The 22,108-nt window shown below is 37.5% G+C and overlaps 2 protein-coding genes across 5 annotated transcripts in view; one reads left to right on the plus strand and one right to left on the minus strand.

Moving 5' to 3' along the window:
• The window catches only part of LOC126481122 (BTB/POZ domain-containing protein 10), a 120,363-nt gene extending 100,436 nt beyond the window's left edge, over positions 1-19,927 (minus strand). For 2 of the 4 annotated variants that reach the window (XM_050104657.1, XM_050104659.1), the window contains exons 1-2: positions 19,765-19,927; positions 19,498-19,575 (exon numbers count right to left, since the gene is read on the minus strand). In XM_050104657.1, coding sequence (XP_049960614.1) covers positions 19,498-19,575; positions 19,765-19,895 — 209 coding nt within the window. In that variant the 5' untranslated portion in view covers positions 19,896-19,927. Of the gene's footprint in view, positions 1-19,497; positions 19,627-19,764 lie in introns of all 4 variants that reach the window. The other 2 variants (XM_050104656.1, XM_050104658.1) reach the window with 1 other exon arrangement.
• A 310-nt stretch (positions 19,928-20,237) lies between these two features.
• LOC126481070 (F-box/WD repeat-containing protein 7) overlaps positions 20,238-22,108 on the plus strand; it is a 138,254-nt gene continuing 136,383 nt past the window's right edge. Inside the window, exons 1-2 of the mRNA XM_050104555.1 lie at positions 20,238-20,367; positions 21,013-21,469. Coding sequence (XP_049960512.1) covers positions 21,029-21,469 — 441 coding nt within the window. The 5' untranslated portion in view covers positions 20,238-20,367; positions 21,013-21,028. The remainder of the gene's footprint in view (positions 20,368-21,012; positions 21,470-22,108) is intronic.

The following is a 22,108-nucleotide window of genomic DNA, read 5'->3' on the forward strand; positions in this document are numbered from 1 at the left end:
GAATACAGTGCCAGGAAAATACAATGCAGTTTCATTCAGTACAAACTGTTATACCTTCAAACATTACAAGTTATATTCTTTCTATAGTTTATCCACTTCATGCAACTAGAAACAGTACTATCGTTTTTTAAGTGAATTTTATACATTCCAAGCGTTAAAGCAAATGACAAACTGCCTGTTGGCTTCTGACACTGATTCTTCGGCCGACATTTGTTTGATGATTTCTCTGACATTTCGTCAGCATGATGGCTGGCGTTGTAAAATGGATGGTCAAGCTCAGACAATGCCAGCCACTTGTGCTGGCGAAACATCAGAGAAATCGACAAACAAAGGCTGGCCGAAGAACCAGAGACAGAAGCCAACACACAGTTTGTGCAACAAATGATCATGACAGCCTTAGCAATTAAATTAAATATTTAATGCTTATTAACCACACCTGAAAAGGATAAGATACTTCTAATTAAAAAGGTTGGATTATTTGGTTTCTATTAAGCAGAAGACTTAATTAGTTTAACATGTGCCTTTTCTATTGGTACTTTAAAATTATGATGGAGTTCAGATTATTTAAACACCTTTTTAAACAAAACTGGATGTTTGAATCAAGAATTTGTTATGAGCTGCCACAAATACTATGGTAACAGCTTTGAGAGATGCAATCTACATTTCCATACCTTTTCCATAAAACAATCATACATTCTGCATACATTCAAAAACTACCACTGTTCATTTATTTCAAATACAAAACAGTATAGGAAGTCTTTTTGGCTGCTTAACACTAACTGAGTTGTTCGACAATGGCACAGTCCCGTCTGGAACATATTCTGCAATTGCTAAAAGTAAGACTGCTGCATATAGCATCTCTAAAGGACACAATTCAATTCCTTCAGTACTTGCAAATGCAAACAGTGTGACTATCACAAGACACAAGCCGTCCCCTTCCAACAAACACGCACACACTTTTCACCTGTTGGTTAAATGACACACCTTACTGTCAAATCCCACAGTGTATCAAAGAATGTTCAATATATTTTGATAATAACAATGAAGTTTTGTCACACTGTATCTTATTATCTGTTCATTTTATGATCATCACCACCTATTTGAGGGCTGCAACTAGATAAAGTACTGCTGTAGACTATTTCATACATAATAGTCTTCAGCTACACACATCCACCACACTTGTGTGTATTTTCTTATATCATTTAGTCACCTTTCATTAGGTAACCAACTTGGTGTTTTCAATATCTTGGTAACAAGCAATGAACTTCCTTGGAACAAGAACCATCTGTTCACTTGTCTACAGTCCCACTAATCTCCATTGAGGTCAAAATCACATCTTCCAGTCAATTTCATGATCCATTTGTCTTGAATTTCCCTAGATACAAAAAGTTATTGAACTTTTCTACAACTTCTTGTTTATTCATACTATTTTTTTCTGGATACAATTTTGTCTTATTGTGTTCCTTTTTTGGCCTATTTTCAAACTAGCTCTAGGAACTTCTTCCATTCACTGCTGATGTTTATCTGCACTAGAGCCAGCACAAGGCTATCAGCAAAATGTACATTGTTTAGACATGTTTCACAAACACACATTCCTTCCTCATATTCCCAGTTTAACAATCTAAAAACTTCCTCTACAACAGCAGAGGATTATATAGATCGAATCACCTTGCCTGGTCCCCCCCCCCCCCCCCTCTCATTTTTGAATGCCTCAATGTCCTGCTGAAATCAAACGGAAACTAACACTGATGTATGCTGGTTATTTCACAATTCCTATTCAGGCTTCCAGGAATTTTAAAAGGGACTTAAAAGTTAAAGTTTTGCTCCCATTTCACAGTAAACACAAACTGAGAAGAGGCTGCCATCTTCAGTCCCTGTTGAAATTATGACATTGTATAAAATTTTTGCCTGATTACAACAACAGCTGCAAGGAAGTATATTCACTACTAGCAGAGTTGACTGTGGTGTTCCATGGACAAGCCATGCTCTTGACTTTAAAGAGGACATCATGAGGTAGAAGAGAGCCCAATGATTGATATTTGAAACATTGCCCATGCCACAGGTTCCTGCAAGACACATGGGTCAGAGCTCATTGTCTCTGTTGTGTACAAACTGTAGAGTGGGAGATTTGAAAGTGCTCCTATTTTCAAACTTATTTTACATAAAAACATACCTTACTGGACGTGAGTTCCTTACCAAAACTTTATGTACAAAGTCCCATCTACAGCTCCTAGAAGACACCATCATTCTCTAGCGCTGTAAGGGTGATTTGGATTAAGCTACGTCGAAAGTTTTCAGTCCAAGTATTGCCAATTAATGTATATGAAAGTAGAAAGAACAATACCTAGCTTCCAGAATCTGCAAGTTTGATTCTCAGGAAGTAAAGAAGATGGGATGGGGAACACTAGAAAGGGACAGGTCACAAACCCTGGCTGATTAGGGACCCACCTGTTGTGAGGAAAGGGGGGGGGGGGGGCAATGAAGTTTTTATCTCTTTCTTTGTCTTCTCACATGCTTACAAGATACTGGCCCTTCCCAATGTACAATCTGAATGACATTCCCATCCTTTCCAGCCCTCTCCGAGATATGCCTCTTACCTCCTTGAGAAAGGAACACACAAGTTTCAATATGTATATATAGTTTTCTCCTACTTTTATGTGTAGGTACTGACAGTACTTGAAATTTTGTCTTTTAAACCATGCTGTATCACTGTAATTTTACAGGGTTTATTTCCAAGTGCATTTTTCTTTTTTATATAGTGAAGACTTTTCATGTACTTAAATTAAAACAAATAATTCATCTGGCCTTTCCTATCACTATACAACTGGGCCACATAAGTGACACACACATCTTACTGTTCACCTTTTAATATGGGACATGCTCTTATAAGTATAACTAGCACATGAACAGAACCTCCTTACTCTCTGTACAAGATGCATGTATGACCATCAACACTGTTTCAATCTGAACAAAACAAATTCCCTATTGTTTCTCTACAACTGACAACAGAATAATGATCAGAGTAGGGACAGGTTTATTTACACTCAAACAGAGAGCATCCTCTCCCATCCCCACTCTCTCTCTAACAATGCACATTTAGTATGACAAAGGAACATTAATTAATAGGATAGTTGTCAATTTCAATATGCATTTCACACTTATACAACTACAATAATATTTGTGGAAACTGTGATACCAAGAAGGAAACACACATCTGAAATGAACTTGATACCACAAATTAGGTTACATGATATGACTCCACAAAGAATCAACGGTGACTATTGGAAAGTAGTAAAAAATTAATTACCAATCAACTGTACCACAGGGGTGTTTGATGGGAGATATATTGGGCAAAGGTGAAGTACTGGTACTCTGAAGGTAACTTGCACATTTACTCCAATTGTCCAGGTATTGTCTTGCTGAAACATGGTACATGGAGTTACCTACAGAAAAGGGAGTAGCTTGCACTCTACAACTTCCCACATGTGGACAGAGTTCACATTATCCTCAATATGTGAAAGTAAAAAAACACATGACACACTCAATGGAGCACCAAACATTGTGGTATTTTGGTCTCCATGATAGTGTGTAGCGTGCATAGGTCCTACAAATGTATGGCAAATGGTAGTGGGCTTCCTGCAAGCACATCCTCATTTTGGCCTGTGGTATTTGTGGTTTCAAGATAGCTGAAATGGACACAATGACATGTGTACCACCAATGAAACACAGAAGACGGTGCCATATCATTTATGTAGGGAAATGTTCACTCATTTGAAAGCTCTAGCACTGAGCTAACACTGTGGATGAAGCTCTACACAATATATTATCTGATGATGACAAGACGGTGGCCATCTTGTGTTGTGGTCACACTTTGTGTACAACCGTCCTGGAGCACCCTGGTCCCATAGAAGCATCACTGTTGGGACAGAATGCCTTATAGTGAATCTCAGGAAAATTTAAGTTTGTATGATAATGTCATTCCAAGGACTTTTATGTGAAAAAAGTGACAAAAAAGGAATCAAGTCCAAATGTAAAAAGTATTATGGAATGCATATGTAAGTCATAAATCACAAAATATTCAAAAAAATCACTCAAATATTGAAAAATCTATTGAACATCACCAGACACACTGACCTACTTTAGACACTCGTTCAGAAAACTAATGAAACAGATAAATTCAACATTTCAATGTTTTAGAGAGAGATCTCATCTGCAGTTGCTCACTACATTTATAAATAAGAAAAGGCATTCTAAACAAGCAGACAGAGGAGATGTGCATTTTGTTTTTCAACAGTAATCATTACTCTTGTTCTCTGCCACGCCCTTTACATCAGGGCTTTTGACTAAGCTTCACTCCAGCTTATGTTCTCCAGTATCTTCAAGTATATCCTCCAAATTTGTCAAAACAATCTACTATGTCTCAAAGCTCTCATTCTTCAGTTTTGCCATGGCTGTTGGCAGATGTGTCCCTGTACAACATTCAGTTCATTTTGTAGTTATTCTTCACTTGATTGTTTTTCCAGCCTTCATTACAGCTGAAGAACCACCTGGTAAAGCATCTAAAAATCTGCATACAACAAAAAAATTACCACAGATAAACACTGCAACTTCAATCAAGTACCCCATCTTGTGATAATGAGAGGAAGGCAGTAAAGGAAGACCTGTAATTTCTATGTATGCCTGTGTTCCAAAAAGAGGCTTTTTTTGTAAAGCATGATACAAATTCATATTCACATGAGTATTCCTCTTAAGACCTCACAAACAAAGAATATTGTGCACAATATATGCATTAGCCCATTCCAATCCAACTTTCCTACTCACTGCATTCTCCCCAACTCATATTTAAAGTACAATAATGGGAAAGCATCAGGCATTGTCCGACATCAGAGTTGTAGTGGAAAATCGTAATATCGTGTGTATTCTGACAGACAATCCAAAAAGGTAAAGCTACAGAACACTTAGAATGGAAGTTCAAGTAAGAAGCAAGAAGGTTGATCTGAAAGCACCAGTCTTACTCCAACAAACCACAATGCAAAACACGCATTCTTGAAACCTTATGTAATGATGATATTGTATGTTTTTCTAAAAGAAGCAGGTTAACAAAAACATGGGATTAAATTGTTCTCCACTCATGAGATCCACTAAAATATGCAACACATCTGTTTCACATAGAAACGAAACCAGAATACAATGAACTGGATCATCAGCTACTAATTGTATGATCTGTGACAATTTTTCTTCATGTAGAGGCTGAGAGTGTAACTTACTTTAAGCACTTTCATCAGGATCAGATTTTCTAGTTATGATTTCATAACAAGATTTTTGAGCTTTAAAAGGGGAATACCACATGCTAGAAATTCTGTCCTGCCATACTTTGCCACATTGTACTTTCTTATACTAGGCATGCTTTACACTTTACACTGCTGTTTGAAATGTTCATGATGGTGCTTTTTCATCAACTCTGATTACGATACTACAAACGCTGCCCCTTGAAACCTATCTGTCAACCTGAATACCATCAATACTAAAATACATAACACTGCATACATTCTCAGGCATTCATTCTGGATTTCAGTATCTTGGAGGCAGGTAAAAAAGAAAAATCAAACAGGCAGAAGAGCAGCCCCGTCACAAGACACATCTACCACAACCATTGTTAGAACTGCTTTAGTCTACTTCAGCAGTCTGCTTTGCCAGAAATTTTTGTTTGGAAATTTATTCTGTTAAATAACATATGGACACAGTTTGATTCATAGGCCTTTTTTTCTTTTTCTGCAATAAAAAATCTGAGTAAATAGTGTTATTTACATTGAGGATATAACAAAGAAAAAAATTACTCAACCAGAAAGCAATTTAAGATGCAAGTGGGTACTTTACATTATTCTACCAAAATGGTGTTAATGAAGCACAAAACCTTCAACAAAATACTGCTGATATTTGCAGATCTTTATCAATAATTAAACAGTTTATTTTTCATTGGATAACACAAATTTTCAGAATAACTCTTCAGTGAAACAGCCCATTCCAGGTGTAGTGGGACATGCCAGTCTCTCTATCAATCAAAATAGAGAACTCTGGGCAAACTTTTGAATAGACGTCTACCATGACAAAAAATTACAGGAAAAATCCAAAACATTCAGCAGTTAATCTCAAAAAGGGGTGGAAGTGGAAAAAAATGATACAATAGTTACTGATGCAGAAAAAAGTGCAACATAATCACAGTTAATGTGTTTATTTGAACAGGTACCAGTGACCATCAAGTCCACACTCTAATGAGGGTTTCCACCTATGCAGTTCTGAAAACCTGGTTTGGCAAAAAACATCCAAATAGTTTGGGGCTATGAAGCAGACACTTAAGTCAATAGCTAGAAGCCAACAAGCATTGCCTCGTTGTACCTTGAATACTTTGGCAGTGGCCATTAAACCATGTTGATAGTTTTTGAGGTCTTATTCATGTGCATAATGAGCTACTTCCTCAGGTGGTGTTGTCACTGATGAGATGGAAAATACTATGAGCAGCCCAGAGTTTGAAGTGGATGGTGGATATGTGAGATATGTCTTGCACACGGTTCCTCCACAGGCATATGGTGTATGAGGTAGTGAGTTGGGAGAAACAATGGTAAAGTGACTGACAAGGATACTGTGTAGGTTGGGTGCAATGTCGAATACCACTTTGAGAGGTGAGTGAATGATGGTTCCTCAGTTCTGGACAGAACAAGAAGCAATCTAAATGCTAGTGATGAAACTAGTTTAGTTGCTACAGTCCTTTGTGGTACTGAATGACAAAGGATGCATTTCTTTGTAGTTCGTCAGCATGCATGCAATGAATGTTGGGTTTATGTAGAGATAAGGCATGGGAGATCTCTATGAAGATATTGTCTGCCTGCAAAGGCACTGACAAGACCTTCAGCATATTGGAAGTGGGCCTGCTTTTCACAGTAGCTATGGTAACGACAGATGACAGCTCTTTGAGTAGTGGTATTGTTGGAGTCTGGTAGATTTACTGTTAATAGGAGTTTTTAGAGAGTCATGGCAAGGTGGACATCAAGATACTGGACAACAGCTTATGAAGCTGCAGAGGAAACAAGGTTTGATTTTCATGGCCTATCTATAAGTCATTAGAGATGGAGCACAAACTCAAACTGGGGAAGGAAATTTGCCATGCCTTTTCAATCAATATATTTCTATATCTACCCAAAGCAATCACGGTTAACCTAAATCTGGATGGCTGATGAAACAGAAGGAGAGAGAAGGTGTTGAGGTTCTGGAACAATGTGGATCAGATGTATTCAACACTTGATTCTGATTATGTCACCAATGAAAATTAAATAGGTGAGTGATATAGGATTATGGGTGGCTACAGGAGCCCAATAACGCCTGCTGCACGAAGTGCCATTTTTGTTTCCACACTACAGTCTTGAAGGTTTCCTTGTGAGATTTCACCACATACTGGGCACCCATACTTTTTTTTTGAGACAAAGTGACCTGAATTACATAAAACAGTGGACCACTTTGTGCCTGCCATATTTATGCTTGATCGTTATGTTTCTAAAAGTATGGAGTTAAGAATTTAATTCACTACAGCTGATACTTATGGGTCGCTGATCAATAGATGAAATGCTGGTGAGACAGCTACTTTGTAACAGATTAAAATCTACACCCCACAAACTTCATCACTGGCCATAACAGAGGACTGGTCATCACTTACATATATGATCTACTCATACGTGGTTACAAGCATTATTAACAATAGTCCACTCCACGAACAATGGTGGTTTGCACAGGACAAAACAGGGACGGGGATTGCATTGTTGCCTATTCCAAACAACAGTTGCAGTCTGCGCATACATGTGCTTTACACTTTGTGAAAGCATGTATCCCGCAAATTATGTATCTCACTTGCTTATGTACAATTTGTCACTTAAAACCATCATCAGCCATGACAACTTACAACAAATGGAATAAAGATTCACTAAATAACTCGCTATGATCAAGTTGAATGGTTGCACAGCATACAACATTCACAGCAGAGTGCTCAGTACTCTTTTGAATTGTCATTGGCTGTCAGAGAATGCGAGATGTAGGTGCGCAGAACAAGCCTAAACTTGACCGCCATCATTTGCAACTCCAACTTTAACGTACTGCCTCATTGACGCAAAAGCCTATTTTTCAGAACACAATGCTGGATATCAGTAAGTGTGATATAATTCAATCTCTGTAACAAGAAAGCTGAACAGTAAATTTATCGGAGATAAAATGTGACTAAAACCAGAAAGATGACTGAAGCACCAACCCTTGAGAAGCTGAAGCAGTGATCAACTGGTACTTCAAACTTAACATAAAATGTTTCTTGTACTAAAGATATAGTGGGCTTTCCTGAACTGAAAGCTGCAGCTCCTGCACACCTATTCTCAATACATGTTATGTTCAACTGCTGAGAGATTTTATTGGCAATGTTTTCCCTTATGTTTGTTTGTCCACTGATCTGGGGATCCTACAATGGATGGAGGATTAGCTGAGTGAGTGACTGGTTGTATCAGCCATACTTCTTACACGAAACTTCTACTGTAAAGACAAGGCACTCAATACCCAAAAAATACCATTACATGGTCAACTCTGTTTCCAAGAGCTTTGGTTCTTCAAGTAAACCCCTTAGTATTGATTTCACTGTAAATGTTACTCTGGCTTCTCGTTTTGCTTGTTCAGGAGCATGAAACTGAATACTGCTGCTATCTATATGTTTTTCTGGTAGCCAGTAGGCAATATGTCTCCTTTACATTTGGAACATTTGCAGACAATGATGCAATAACTACTGTACTTGTTTGTGCCACACCTGTTTGTGCAAATTGTTTTCATTGTCTTTGTGAATGAGGAAAGAAAAGTAATTGTTGTTGGACCTAATTTGCCTTTTTAGGTTTGTTATGCAGAACTGTACTGCCCCAGTGCTCTACTGGCAGAAATAAGTGTATATTTTTAGTCGTGTGTTCCTCTGACAAACAATATTTATATTTCTTATACCCCACTGTCATTTTTAAAAATTGCTACAGTTTCAATTACATGATAAAATTGAGTATTTGTCAATACTAAATCACTTTAATCCTCACACCACTGCAAAGATGAGTGATATTCATAAGAGGCTAAGAAGTACTGTGATATAGTTGAAATCACTAAAAGTGTCATGCTCCAGGCCTAATGAAATCCCTGTCACATTGTGTACAGAATTCTGAAGCTAAGTTAGCACATCTGTTGACCATATTATATCACAAATCTGTTTAATACAAAACTGTGCTCAGTGGCTGGACGGAAGCATAAATCACCCCCACTTATAAGAAAGGATAGCGAAGAGATACATGAAACTACCATCCAATCTCATTGGCATTCATCCTTTGTAGAATCACAGAATAGAGCTCTCCTCCACACCAATCAACATGGATTGGAAAGAAATTGGTCACATGAAAATCAACTCTCACTTTTCTCATATGACATCCTGGATGCCTTGGATCAAGGCACTCAGATGTGTGGGATGTAGTATTTCTTGACTTTTAATAAGTGTATGACTCAGTATGAAACTGAAATTTATATGCAAAAGTATGATCACAAGGAGAAAAATGTGACTGGATTGAGGAGTTCTTGGTATGGAGGAGCTGAATGTTACATTGGATGGAGAGTCATGAATAGAAGTAACTTCAAGCATGTCCCAGTGAAGTCTGCAGGGGCCCTTTCCATTCATTTTGTATATAATTATCTGACAAACAATGGTATCTTCAGACTTTTTGCAGATGATGCCGTTATGTACCATGAAGTACTGTCCGAAAAACACTAAAGACATATTCAATTAGACGATGAAAAAAATGAGGAGGAGGATTATTTTATGCCCACAATATCAATGTGAGAACTGGAATCAGTCATCTCATACAACTCACCACCACCGGATTTCCTTCCAGCAAGTTGGGTAGGAACTATGTGAACAATATGCCTCAACTGATTTCTGTCCTGGTACAGCTTCTCTCTCTCCACTGCACACCACAACTCCTCTCCTCTTGAGATTTTCATTAACATGGTCTGCCCATCTCTCTTTAGGCCAGCCAGTCGGTCTTTTTCCTGGCAGCTCCATCTCCAAATACTGATGTGCAGTTTGGTTCAAATGACCTAACCACTTCAATCTCGCAGCACTCATCACTCTTTCCTCCATGGTCAAGGTTGCCTGCAGGTTTCTACTTGTATGTTCGTTCCTGACTGTCTCTTCCAGTTTTTTGTACACTTGACCAAAGGAACTTCATTTCACATGCTTATATTTGATTCTCTTCTCTCTCAATTATGACAAGGATCTTAGACTATACATCATGATTGCCAGGAGATAGGTTTTATACGAGGTTTGTTTAGTTCTTAGAGGGGCTTCATCAGTTTAGTTCTTAGAGGGACTTCATCAGTCCAGATTAGGTTTCTTATACTCACAGTCAACTTGAATCCCTTAATTTTTTTATTCCAGTAATCCAGTCTCCTCTGAACCTTCATTTTCATCCCTTTCCACATGTTGATGGCATCAGCAAAAGCACAGAGATCTCCATTTTCTATATCTTTGATTTCTTTCATTATTGTGTCCGTAAGTGCGATTAAAGAGTAATGGGGAAAGTGAACTGTCTTGTTGAACATCTCACTTCGTCTTAAACCATTCTGAACTTCCACCTCTTACATGTACACTTCATTCTTTCACAACCTCCATACAGTATCTGAACTACAAGGGAGACCACTTACAAAACACTTGTGAATGCTATCTTAAAATATTTCTCAAGCTTCAGGGGTACATGCCAAATAGGATATTAAGCATATACAATGAAAGGCAGCAAGAATGTTCACAGGCTTGTTTAAATCACAGGAGAGCGTCAAGAAAATACAGAAAAAACCTGAGCTGTCAGACACTTTAAAATAGGTACCAACTATTCCATGAAAACCTACTTACAAAATTCTAAGAACCACAATTTAGTGGAGAAGCCAGCAAAAACGACAGCCAAGTGCATTCTCTTCCTGTAAGGACTGCAAAAAACCACTGACTGATTAAGCCAAGCACAGAGACATTTAGATGTTCTTCCTGGGAAGAAGCAGTTATTTCTGGTACAATGGGAAGTACCTCCTATAAAGCGCTTAACAGTGGTTTTCAGAGAAAGCATACAGATGTGATTGCAGCCTTTACTAATACTCACCCCTCTTTTATATTACTGGGAACATAAACTTAATGATGCAGAGCTTATCTTTGCACAACACTTTCAGTGCTAGCTGGAGACGGTCACTAACACTGAACAACAACAACAGCTATTTTTCCTCTTTTTAGTCTAGTAGCACAACATATGTGGGAACATTCACAAATAATTTGTTAGTCTGTGAAATTATAACCTGTTGTCACAAATGAAAGAAGATCACTGTTTGGACTTGTTTAACCCCCAATCCAGTACATGTACTGTTTCAGGGAATTTGTGCAATTACAATGGACTCATTGAGAAAGAATGACAGCATTCACTCTTGTGCAACCTGGTCAGAAAAAAAATTCTTTTAAATAATATTTCTTTAGCTGTATTTTCAAGAAGGCTCCGCAAAAAATGAACAACTCTATTATAAATATCAGAGTTCAAAACCTATGCTGAAAGACTGAGTGCGTAAGTTTTTGAACTGACCATCTGTGGAAGTTTGTTGTTTTCGTCTTTTTTTCCTCTTGAAATTGTTAAAAAATAAATAGTTTGCGAGAGAGCGAGAGAGAATATTCAATCAATTACTAAAACAAATATTAATATTCTTTCAAAAGGACTGACTTGAGTCAACAGCGTATACCATTTCTCATGGAATGCAAGATGCTTTATTCTTTATAGCAATGCATGCAGAAACTTTTATCATGACCAAGTTGGTTTGATTCAGAGGTTGGGTTGGGTAAAGGGAGCAGGGATGAGGAGGGTGGCGAGAGGGAGGAAGATGAGAAATGGGGATTGGTACTCACATTCCTGATCATGAGACTGTATGCATAATGGCACTCCGATCAACTGAAGAATACAATTTTACACTTCATACACCCTTTATTACCAAGGAAGGTGATATGAACCCAACTGTAACAATACATGTGAATTTGTATTTATTTGGTATTTATCTCTGTTAAATTTCAAACAGGTGCTATTCAACAATATTATTATAATTACAATAAGAAAATTACAGCGACTTGATGATGGAGGTAAGGTCACAGTCATCATGGTAGTGATGATAACAGTGTCTCTGCTGCCCCTAGTTGCTTCACAGCTAGCTAAATGTACCAATTGCAGTCACAATAGGGTCATACCATGTCAAATAATCTGAATTTAAAAAAGGTTCCTATTCGACACTCCAATTTTGATGAAATTTTTACAGGATGGGGAATACGGAAGTGTCCAATTCCACCCGTCTACTTTGACCCACGATGTCATCAATATGGCAGAAGTGGTTATTCTAAGAGTATCCAATATGGTGCCTATGATATCACTACACACACATGGCAATAAACACGAAAATATGTGTAGATAAAACAATAACATCTCCCTCCAAAAATAAATCAAACTAATGGGAAATTGGGGGTTTTAGGGAGGAGACAAGCTAAATATAACAGTAAAAAAATAAAAAATAAAAGACGACCACACATCACAATCCCAAAACACACAAGATGAAAATAATAATAAGAATAATAATAATAACAATAATAAATCCTGTGGAGGCCCGGGAAAAGAACAGGCCTCCGGTATGTTCTGCCAGCCGTAAAAGGCGATGAAAAGAACAAACCACTAATAGGGCTAACCCCCCTTTTAGTGTGATTAGTTGGTTCAGGACAGAACTAATGAAGCCTTGGACAAGCGCCATCATGGTTGGGGACGACGCTTGAACCCTATGCCCGCCCACGATGGTAATGACACTGCTAGCCAACTGGAAAATGATTTAAATCCAAATAGAGGGGTTTTGCAGGATATGCTTCCTGCAACCACCCTAGAAGGAAAACAAAGACAGAGGATGAGATGGTCAGATGAAGTTAACCGACACCTCATGTTCTGTTATTACCAAGCAACAAACCTAGGAACAACACAACTGGATACAGATCACAAGTATACACAACATTTATTACCAGATACCCAGAATTAAAATTTTTAACACAACAACTACTAGCTGATCAGATCCGAGTAATAATCAAAAATAACAGGATACCCAAGTCAGAATTAGAAATCATCAAACAACAAGTACAACAAATACTGGAACAAAATAATGTGCAATCAGAAGTAGAAGAAAATACAGTAATGGACTCAAACATCCCAGAGCAAACAAACAAAGGACAACACGCATCAATTAAACAATCAGAGGAAAACGAAATCTTAAGACAGCCACCAGAACAAGCACAAATAGAACACGAAGTGACACACATCTTAGATATAGAAGAAAAATTTCAGCTGCCATATATAGAATACAAAGACACAAATACAGACATTAGACCATTCTTGCATAGACCGGCAAATAACCCACAAGTCGAAACAACAATAACAACTATCAACACAATCATACACAACAAAATAAATGAAAACACAACTATGGAAGAGTTACAACTACTGGTTTATATAGGAGCACTCACTACACTAAATATACAAACTAGGCATAGATCACAACCAACCAACACACAGAAGCAGCCCACAAAACCAGCATGGCAACACAGGCCACAGATCAGAATAGAAAAACTGAGAAAAGACATCGGACAGCTAACACAATTTATAAGAAATGAAATATCAGACAAAAAACGAAAAAGGTTAGGTAAAATCTCACAACAAGAAGCGATGGAGCAATTAGATGAAAAGAAGCAGACATTACAAGCATTGGCCAAATGACTTAGAAGATACAAAAAAAGTGAAAACAGAAGGAAACAAAACCAAATATTCAACACAAACCAGAAGAAATTTTACCAGACAATAGGTAACACACACATTAAAACAGACAATCCACCAAACATAACAGACATGGAACACTTCTGGGGCAACATATGGTCAAACCCGGTACAACATAACAGACATGCATGGTGGATACAAGCAAGATGACATACAAGACACATACAAGATGATACCACATATGCCTGAAGTGATAATTTTACAACATGAAGTCACCCAAGCAATTAATTCTACTCAAAATTGGAAAGCCCCTGGAAAAGATAAAATAGCAAATTTCTGGCTAAAGAAGTTCACCTCAACACATTCACATCTAACTAAATTATTTAACAAATATGATGTGACTTACCAAATGAAAGTGCTGGCAGGTCGACAGACACACAAACAAACACAAACATACACACAAAATTCAAGCTTTCGCAACAAACTGTTGCCTCATCAGGAAAGAGGGAAGGAGAGGGGAAGACGAAAGGAAGTGGTTTTAAAGGAGAGGGTAAGGAGTCATTCCAATCCCGGGAGCGGAAAGACTTACCTTAGGGGGAAAAAAGGACAGGTATACACACGCACATATCCATCCACACATACAGACACAAGCAGACATATTTAAAGACAAAGAGTTTCAGCGGAAAGACTTACCTTAGGGGGAAAAAAGGACAGGTATACACTCGCACACACGCACATATCCATCCACACATACAGACACAAGCAGACATATTTAAAGACAAAGAGTTTCCTACGTGGAATGTTTCCCTCTATTATAACTAAATTATTTAACAGTTACATTGCAGAACCATACACATTCCCTGATACACTTACACATGGAATAACTTATCTGAAACCTAAAGATCAAGCAGACACAGCAAACCCAGCTAAATATCGCCTCATAACATGCCTACCAACAATATACAAAATATTAACTTCAGTCATTACACAGAAATTAATGACACTTACAACACCATGCTTTTGATAGTGTATCCCACTCATGGTTACTACAAATATTGGAAATATACAAAGTAGATCCTAAATTGATACAGTTCCTAAACATAGTAATGAAAAATTGGAAAACCACACTTAATATCCAAACAAATTCAAATAATACCACATCACAGCCAATACAGATTAAGCGTGGAATATACCAAGGAGACTCATTAAGTCCTTTCTGGTTCTGCCTTGCTCTGAACCCACTATCCAACATGCTAAATAATACAAATTATGGATACAATATTACTGGAACATACCCACACAAAATCACACATTCGCTATACATGGATGATCTAAAACTACTGGCAGCAACAACTCAACCAATTACTAAAGATAACAGAAGTATTCAGCAATGATATAAATATGGCTTTTGGAACAGACAAATGTAAGAAAAATAGCATTGTCAAGGGAAAACACACTAAACAAGAAGATTACATATTGGATAACCACAGCGACTGCATAGAAGAGATGGAAAAAACAGATGCCTATAAATATCTAGGATACAGACAAAAAATAGGAATAGATAATACAAATATTAAAGAAGAACTAAAAGAAAAATATAGACAACGACTAACAAAAATACTGGAAACAGAATTGACAGCAAGAAACAAGACAAAAGCTATAAATACTTATGCTATACCAATATTGACCTACTCATTTGGAGTAGTGAAATGGAGTAACACAGACCTAGAAGCACTCAATACACTTACACGATCACAATGCCACAAATATAGAATACATCACATACATTCAGCAACAGAAAGATTCACATTAAGCAGAAAGGAAGGAGGAAGGGGATTTATAGATATAAAAAAACCTACATTATGGACAGGTAGACAATTTAAGAAAATTCTTTCTAGAACGAGCAGAAACTAGCAAAATACACAAAGCCATCACTCATATAAATACATCGGCTACACCACTGCAATTTCATAACCACTTTTACAACCCTTTAGATCACATAACATCAACAGATACGAAGAAAGTAAATTGGAAAAAGAAAACACTAAATGGCAAGCACCCGTATCGTCTAACACAGCCACACATCGATCAGGACGCATCCAACACGTGGCTAAGAAAAGGCAATATATACAGTGAGACGGAAGGATCAAACAATAAACACCAGATATTACAGCAAGCATATTATTAAAAATCCCAATACCACAACAGATAAATGCAGACTTTGCAAACAACAAATAGAAACAGTAGATCACATCACAAGCGTATGTACAATACTAGCAAATACAGAATACCCCAGAAGACATGACAATGTAGCAAAAATAATACATCAACAGCTTGCCTTACAACATAAACTTATAAAACAACACGTTCCCACATACAAGTATGCACCACAAAATGTACTGGAGAATGATGAATACAAGTTATACTGGAACAGAACCATTATAACAGATGAAACAACACCACATAACAAACCTGACATCATACCAATAAAAAGAAGAAATTAACACAACTAATCAAAATATCCATACTCAAAACAACAAATATACAAAAGAAAACAGGAGAAAAAAATTGAAAAATACATCCAACTGGCTGAGGAAGTCAAGGACATGTGGCATCAGGATAAAGTTGACATTATACCAATTATACTATCAACTAAAGGAGTCATACCACACAATATCCACCAGTACATCAATACAGCTACATCCAAACTTATATATACAACTACAGAAATCCGTAATTATTGATACATGTTCAATTACCCAAAAGTTCCTAAATGCAATTTAACATATACCGTACAGTTAAAAGTCACGCTTGATCAAGGTCCGCGTCACTTTCCATTTTTGACCAGACATAATGTTTGAGAAAAGAAAGAAATAATAATAACTATAATGATTACAAAATCTACAGGAATTTGACACTTCCCTTGACCTATACAGGTCAATGGCAGCTAACGATACCAAAACACAAATGCCTACAGCAAAAACTACGGAAATTGGAATCAGACATTTCCCTTGACCACAGCTGACGGTAGCCAAACACCTATACCTACATATAAAAATACGAAAATAGGAATTGATCATTTCCCTTGACCTATAACTACTGAAGGAAAAAAAAATCAATGCCTGCAACTACGGAAAACAAAACCAAAACCACACCACAAAAATTAGAAACTCAAACATCCCTACATAAATTAAAACACATTCTATACACAACAAATTACAACTCCAGGGGGAAATAATAATAAAAAAGAAAAAACACAATTACCACCAACAAATTCCGGGCAGCCATCCCAAACACACACACACACACACACACACACACACACACACACACACACAGAAAGAGAGAGAAAGAGAGAGAGAGGATGCCATCAAACAACACGACATTTACAAACACAACCAAATCAAACTCCGCGCCACAACACCCTTACCGTGAATATCGGTTTTACATGAAGCCATACCAAATTACAACTTAATAAGTTGTATGGTTAGGCCAAAACAGCCATGGTTTTGTAAAGGCTAGTTTTTCCATAACATTATACATGAACTGATCACCAAGTTTGCTTTACTACTGCTAACGATTTGAAACTGCCCAACATTTTAGGTACAACAGTGCAGGTGCTCAGTGTACAGCAGATTTATCACAATTTGCTGTCAAAGTAGCAGATAAACCTTGTTGTTACAAACTTGTACAATTTTTCAGCAGATTATACCTTATGGCAGAATTACTTTCTGATAATGATTTGTTTCCTCATTTACATAGGACTGTGCAAGTGGCAACCAGATTTCTCCAATAAATGCAGAGTTATTCAAGACCAAAATAATTTTAAAGAATTCATTAACTCTGTCAATATTCAAAAGGTCATATGGAAATACGGAAGCGTCCGATCCCACCCGTCTGCTTTGCCCCATGACGTCACAAATATGGCGGAAACAAAAACAAACACACACACTTTCCACAAGAAGCCTAATGACACTAACGAGACAAGCGTGGGAAATGGGGTGTTTTGGGTGGGGGGCAAACTAAATATAAACAAATTTAGACGCCTTGCGTAGCTACAACGTGTAAGTGAAGACAGCCATGCATGAATACCCACCCACCTCCCCAGGGGTCGTAACCCCTGCAACCCATAGAAGATAAATATGCTTCAGTATCTGATTAGTGTTTTTTGTCTTTTTTTTAAAAAAAAAAAAAAAAAAAAAAAAAAAAATCTCACTAGATAGAACGAACAGATAAGAAAAGTAAATAAAATGAGATAAAACAGAACTGGAGACAGCCACACTCAAACCAAACTCCGCGCCGTCATGACGTCACACACGACAACACCCTTACGTCACGGGTCAAAGCTGACGCGTTGGATCGGACTCTTCTGTCGACCCAGTTATATTTCAAAATGGTAATTTCAGATTTGATTTTCCTTTGCATCATTGATAAGAGCTCAGTTTGTTTGATCAGGAAATGTGTTTCTCATTTTTGAGATACACTAGTTTATAATAACAAAGAAGTTCAAAAACATGCTTCTGTTACAACTGTTATTAGTTTTGTAGCCTATTTCTTAAATAAAAATTTACTGCAATGGAAGGCCCTTTGTTACAGTGAACATAAATGTGGGGCACAATGCAACAACTGAAGTGAGCCCTCCAGACAGCTATAGATTTATTTTCTCCATGGGTTTCTAAAAATCATTTAACAAATGCCTGGATGTGTCCGTTAAATGGACAAAACTGATTTTCTTCTCTATATGCAGTTATAGTGAGTGTCTAATGACTATTTTTGACCACAGAAATTATACCTTAACTTCCCATTTTAAATTTCAGCACAAGTCTACGATTTCCCCTAAATGGCCTTAAGAATGTTTACTACTACTCACCCAGTATGTTATCTATGCTGGTGTTATACGTGTTTATACATCTATAAACAAAGCTCTCTATTTGGCCTTCTGTTAAGTTGCTGAATTAATGAACAACTGCTATGTTGTCTCACACCTCTTCAAAAATAAGTCACACTGACCCTAGTCCACTATCTGCTACATCACTAAATTTATTTTTATATTGAGGATGTCTGACAATTTGAGACATATGATATCTATATTTTAGTATTTAAGTATTCTTCAACTGAGAAAAGAATTTCGGTTCCATATGCAGAGAAGCAAAATTTTGATGGATTAACTAAACCTACCAATACCAGATGTCAGCTTCTTCCTGTGATCTCATGATATTGAGGTGTGTGACATCACACATGCACTATACTTGACCTTTTTTATCGTACATAAATTTCTGCAATGTAGATTTCGTAGCGTAACTACAGATTAGTCCGAAAGATGACGATTAGGCCTAAAGATGACAAATGGGCTCTCAGCGGGCAAAGCCAGCGAATGTATGACACCTTAGGTGTGGTGAAATACTTATTTGTAGCTTAGTTCCAGTTTACTTGTGAGCTGATAAAGCGATACCGAAGGCTTCAGTTAATTCCAGAACCCTATCAACACTTTAATCCACCATTAGATCATACTGCAGATGACGTAATTTTGATGATCAGTTGGGTGTCTAGCAAGATGCAGTTGAAACAGCAACCAAATAAATGACACAAAATAACACTAATAACTAAAACAAGGTATAATTACCTCATTCGGTTTTTGTGATACACACGACGCCTTCGGTCGTCCGAGTCATGGTAATCTTCTGTGTCACTGCTGCTGTCCCTGTCATAGGAGTGGCGATCTTTTGATACAGACATATTAACTCCGAAACAACTGTTAAAACCCAAATATTATAAACAAAACAAAGAAACGACCTAATAAACTGCTGACAGTAAATTACTGTCTACAATAATACTGATCGTTGTGTCAAAACATCGCGTATACTAGTCCAGAGAATTCTCTTTAACTTACATTATGTTGTTGAAGTTTATCAGCTGATATCCTGACCGTTTGAGTTTCTGAATTATTTCAGCTAAACACGGCGTGAATAATGTATAAAATTTAACCCCATTAGCGTTTCTTCTCACATTTTTCATCAACATCAAATTCCAGGGGCTTCCGGAAATGACGTTCAATATCGATCTGTAACGCCTGTCTGCCGTTTCTATTACCAACAACCCAGCACATGGAAACCCCATATCCTATGCCAGGGAGGTTGCATATCCCACACTTGGTTTTGATATCAAAGCAAATAAATCATTTGTCAATATTATTAAACTTCCAAATTTTCCATTTATTTATTCACTCAATTAGTTCAAACGAGAATCGACTGTAACCTCAAAAATTAATTGTTCTTATATTGCTACGTTATGGGAAATAAATATGTGATTCATTCTTCGAGAGCGTTCCCGTGTTGTTACAGTGCGGAAGAATAAGTTCACGTGCATTTCGTCGTAAATATGTGTAAACAAAAGCCTACTTCGATTTTTCGTCTGTAGATGACAGCACTGACAGCTTATACGGCGCTGTACATCTGATTTGACCATGAAGTATGGCTGCCTGAGGAACTTAATGGTTCGTAAATTTCTGTCCGTGCAAGTGTCCGAGTATGAATGTTAAATTACTTGCCTGTTCCTAGTATCTGAATAAGTAAAAGACACTTAGAGAGCGCCTCTTTTCGGTTAAAAGCCTGCCGAAAAACAATAAATGTCGATCTGAACGCATTGATGGATGAGTAAAGAAGGCTTTTCCCCCTTGTTTGTTATATTTAGCAGTCTCTTTTGGCGTAACCTTATTTAAAAATGGATTAAATGTTAGAGGAAAACAAATATTTTGTTGAGGCGGGTAACTACAACAATGATAAGTTTAAGTGGCTTCGCTGTTCGTTGATTGCATCGCAGCATGATTGAATTTTGAATACAAAAATGTATGAAAAATACAGTTGTTGCTGTTGATGAACTAAGGCACCTCTTTTTTTTTTGTGGGTGTGGGGTAATAGACTTCTGTTGGATGACTAAGTAAAAGTTCCGTGTGTAAGTGTAAGATGGACTCGTAAAGAAACAAATTTTAAGTTTGTGGTGCTCGCCATTGGATCCACTGTAGTGTCACGTTTATGTTATTTATTAATCTAGTATAGCTCGCGAATACCTATTTACGAAGTAGTTTTATGTTGCTGTTTTCAGCAGTTTTTCGTCACTGATCTTTTATGTCATTTTACAGGGCAAACACAACTATAATGGCCGCATCATGTTCAAACTCATCGAATAAGACTGAATGTACAAGTCCAAGTCCAACTGAACCCGTTTGTGTGGAACTTCCAGATAGTATTGCTGAAACTGATAGTGCTGGGCCATCAAGAGAAGTCTCTGGTGATGAAGTATCAACCCCTGTTACAAATGATAACACATTAGGTGTAAGAGAAAATACTGAAATTTGCCATGTGCCCTTGATGACTGAAGAAGAAGATGGTGCAGAAGAGGAGGAAGCAGATGTTAGCGAACGTGAAGACTGTGAAGATGGAGGGTGGGAGGACTTTGAGGAAGGGGATGATGCTGAGTGTGATGGTGATGGAAGTGGTGCTGAAGGACTGGTTGAAGATTTGTTGGATGTGGTTGGTGATGGAGAAGAAACTTCTGCATTGCCGTCTGTTAATAGTGCAAATGCCGTGAACTCGAGGGTAAGTTTTCATATAAACTTGGACTCTGTCCATTATTATCTGAAATCTGCGGATGTGAGATGTATGCAGTACCAAATTTTATTCCCTCCCTCCCGCTGCCACATTCACCTCCCCCACCCACACCCTGCTCTATCCTTCCCTCTCATTCCTCCCCAATTATCCTCACTAGAAGATAATCTCGTAAGATAACATGGAACACACACAAATTAAACTTAAATCTGTGCCTCAATTACTGCAAAGAGAGATGGGTATGCATTAGGTATGCTAGTTTAAATTTGTGTCCTTGTTGTGTGCCTGGCCTAGGGAATTTGTGGAAAAGTTTGATACCACATGTGACCAAAGCTATCTTGAGTAATGAATACACAGTTTAAGGAACTGTACTGCAGGCAGAAAGCTAGAGTCAGAGTTGCTAGGAGAATTAATGGAGAAATAGGAGGCAGGCAGGAATCTCACATTTCATTTGTGCTATGTTTATATCTTCTGGAAGATGTAATAAGAGTGGGGGTATGAGTGGAATGAATGTGTGTGTTCAAGAGGCAGAATGGTGGAGTGTAAATGGGTTGCTGACAGCATGGTAGTGTTGGCAGAATCTGAGAAGGTTCTTAAGGAAATGGCGCAATACCTAAACTTCAAATGTGA

This window comes from Schistocerca serialis, chromosome 5 (genome assembly GCF_023864345.2).
Source record: "Schistocerca serialis cubense isolate TAMUIC-IGC-003099 chromosome 5, iqSchSeri2.2, whole genome shotgun sequence".
NCBI lineage: Eukaryota > Metazoa > Arthropoda > Insecta > Orthoptera > Acrididae > Schistocerca > Schistocerca serialis.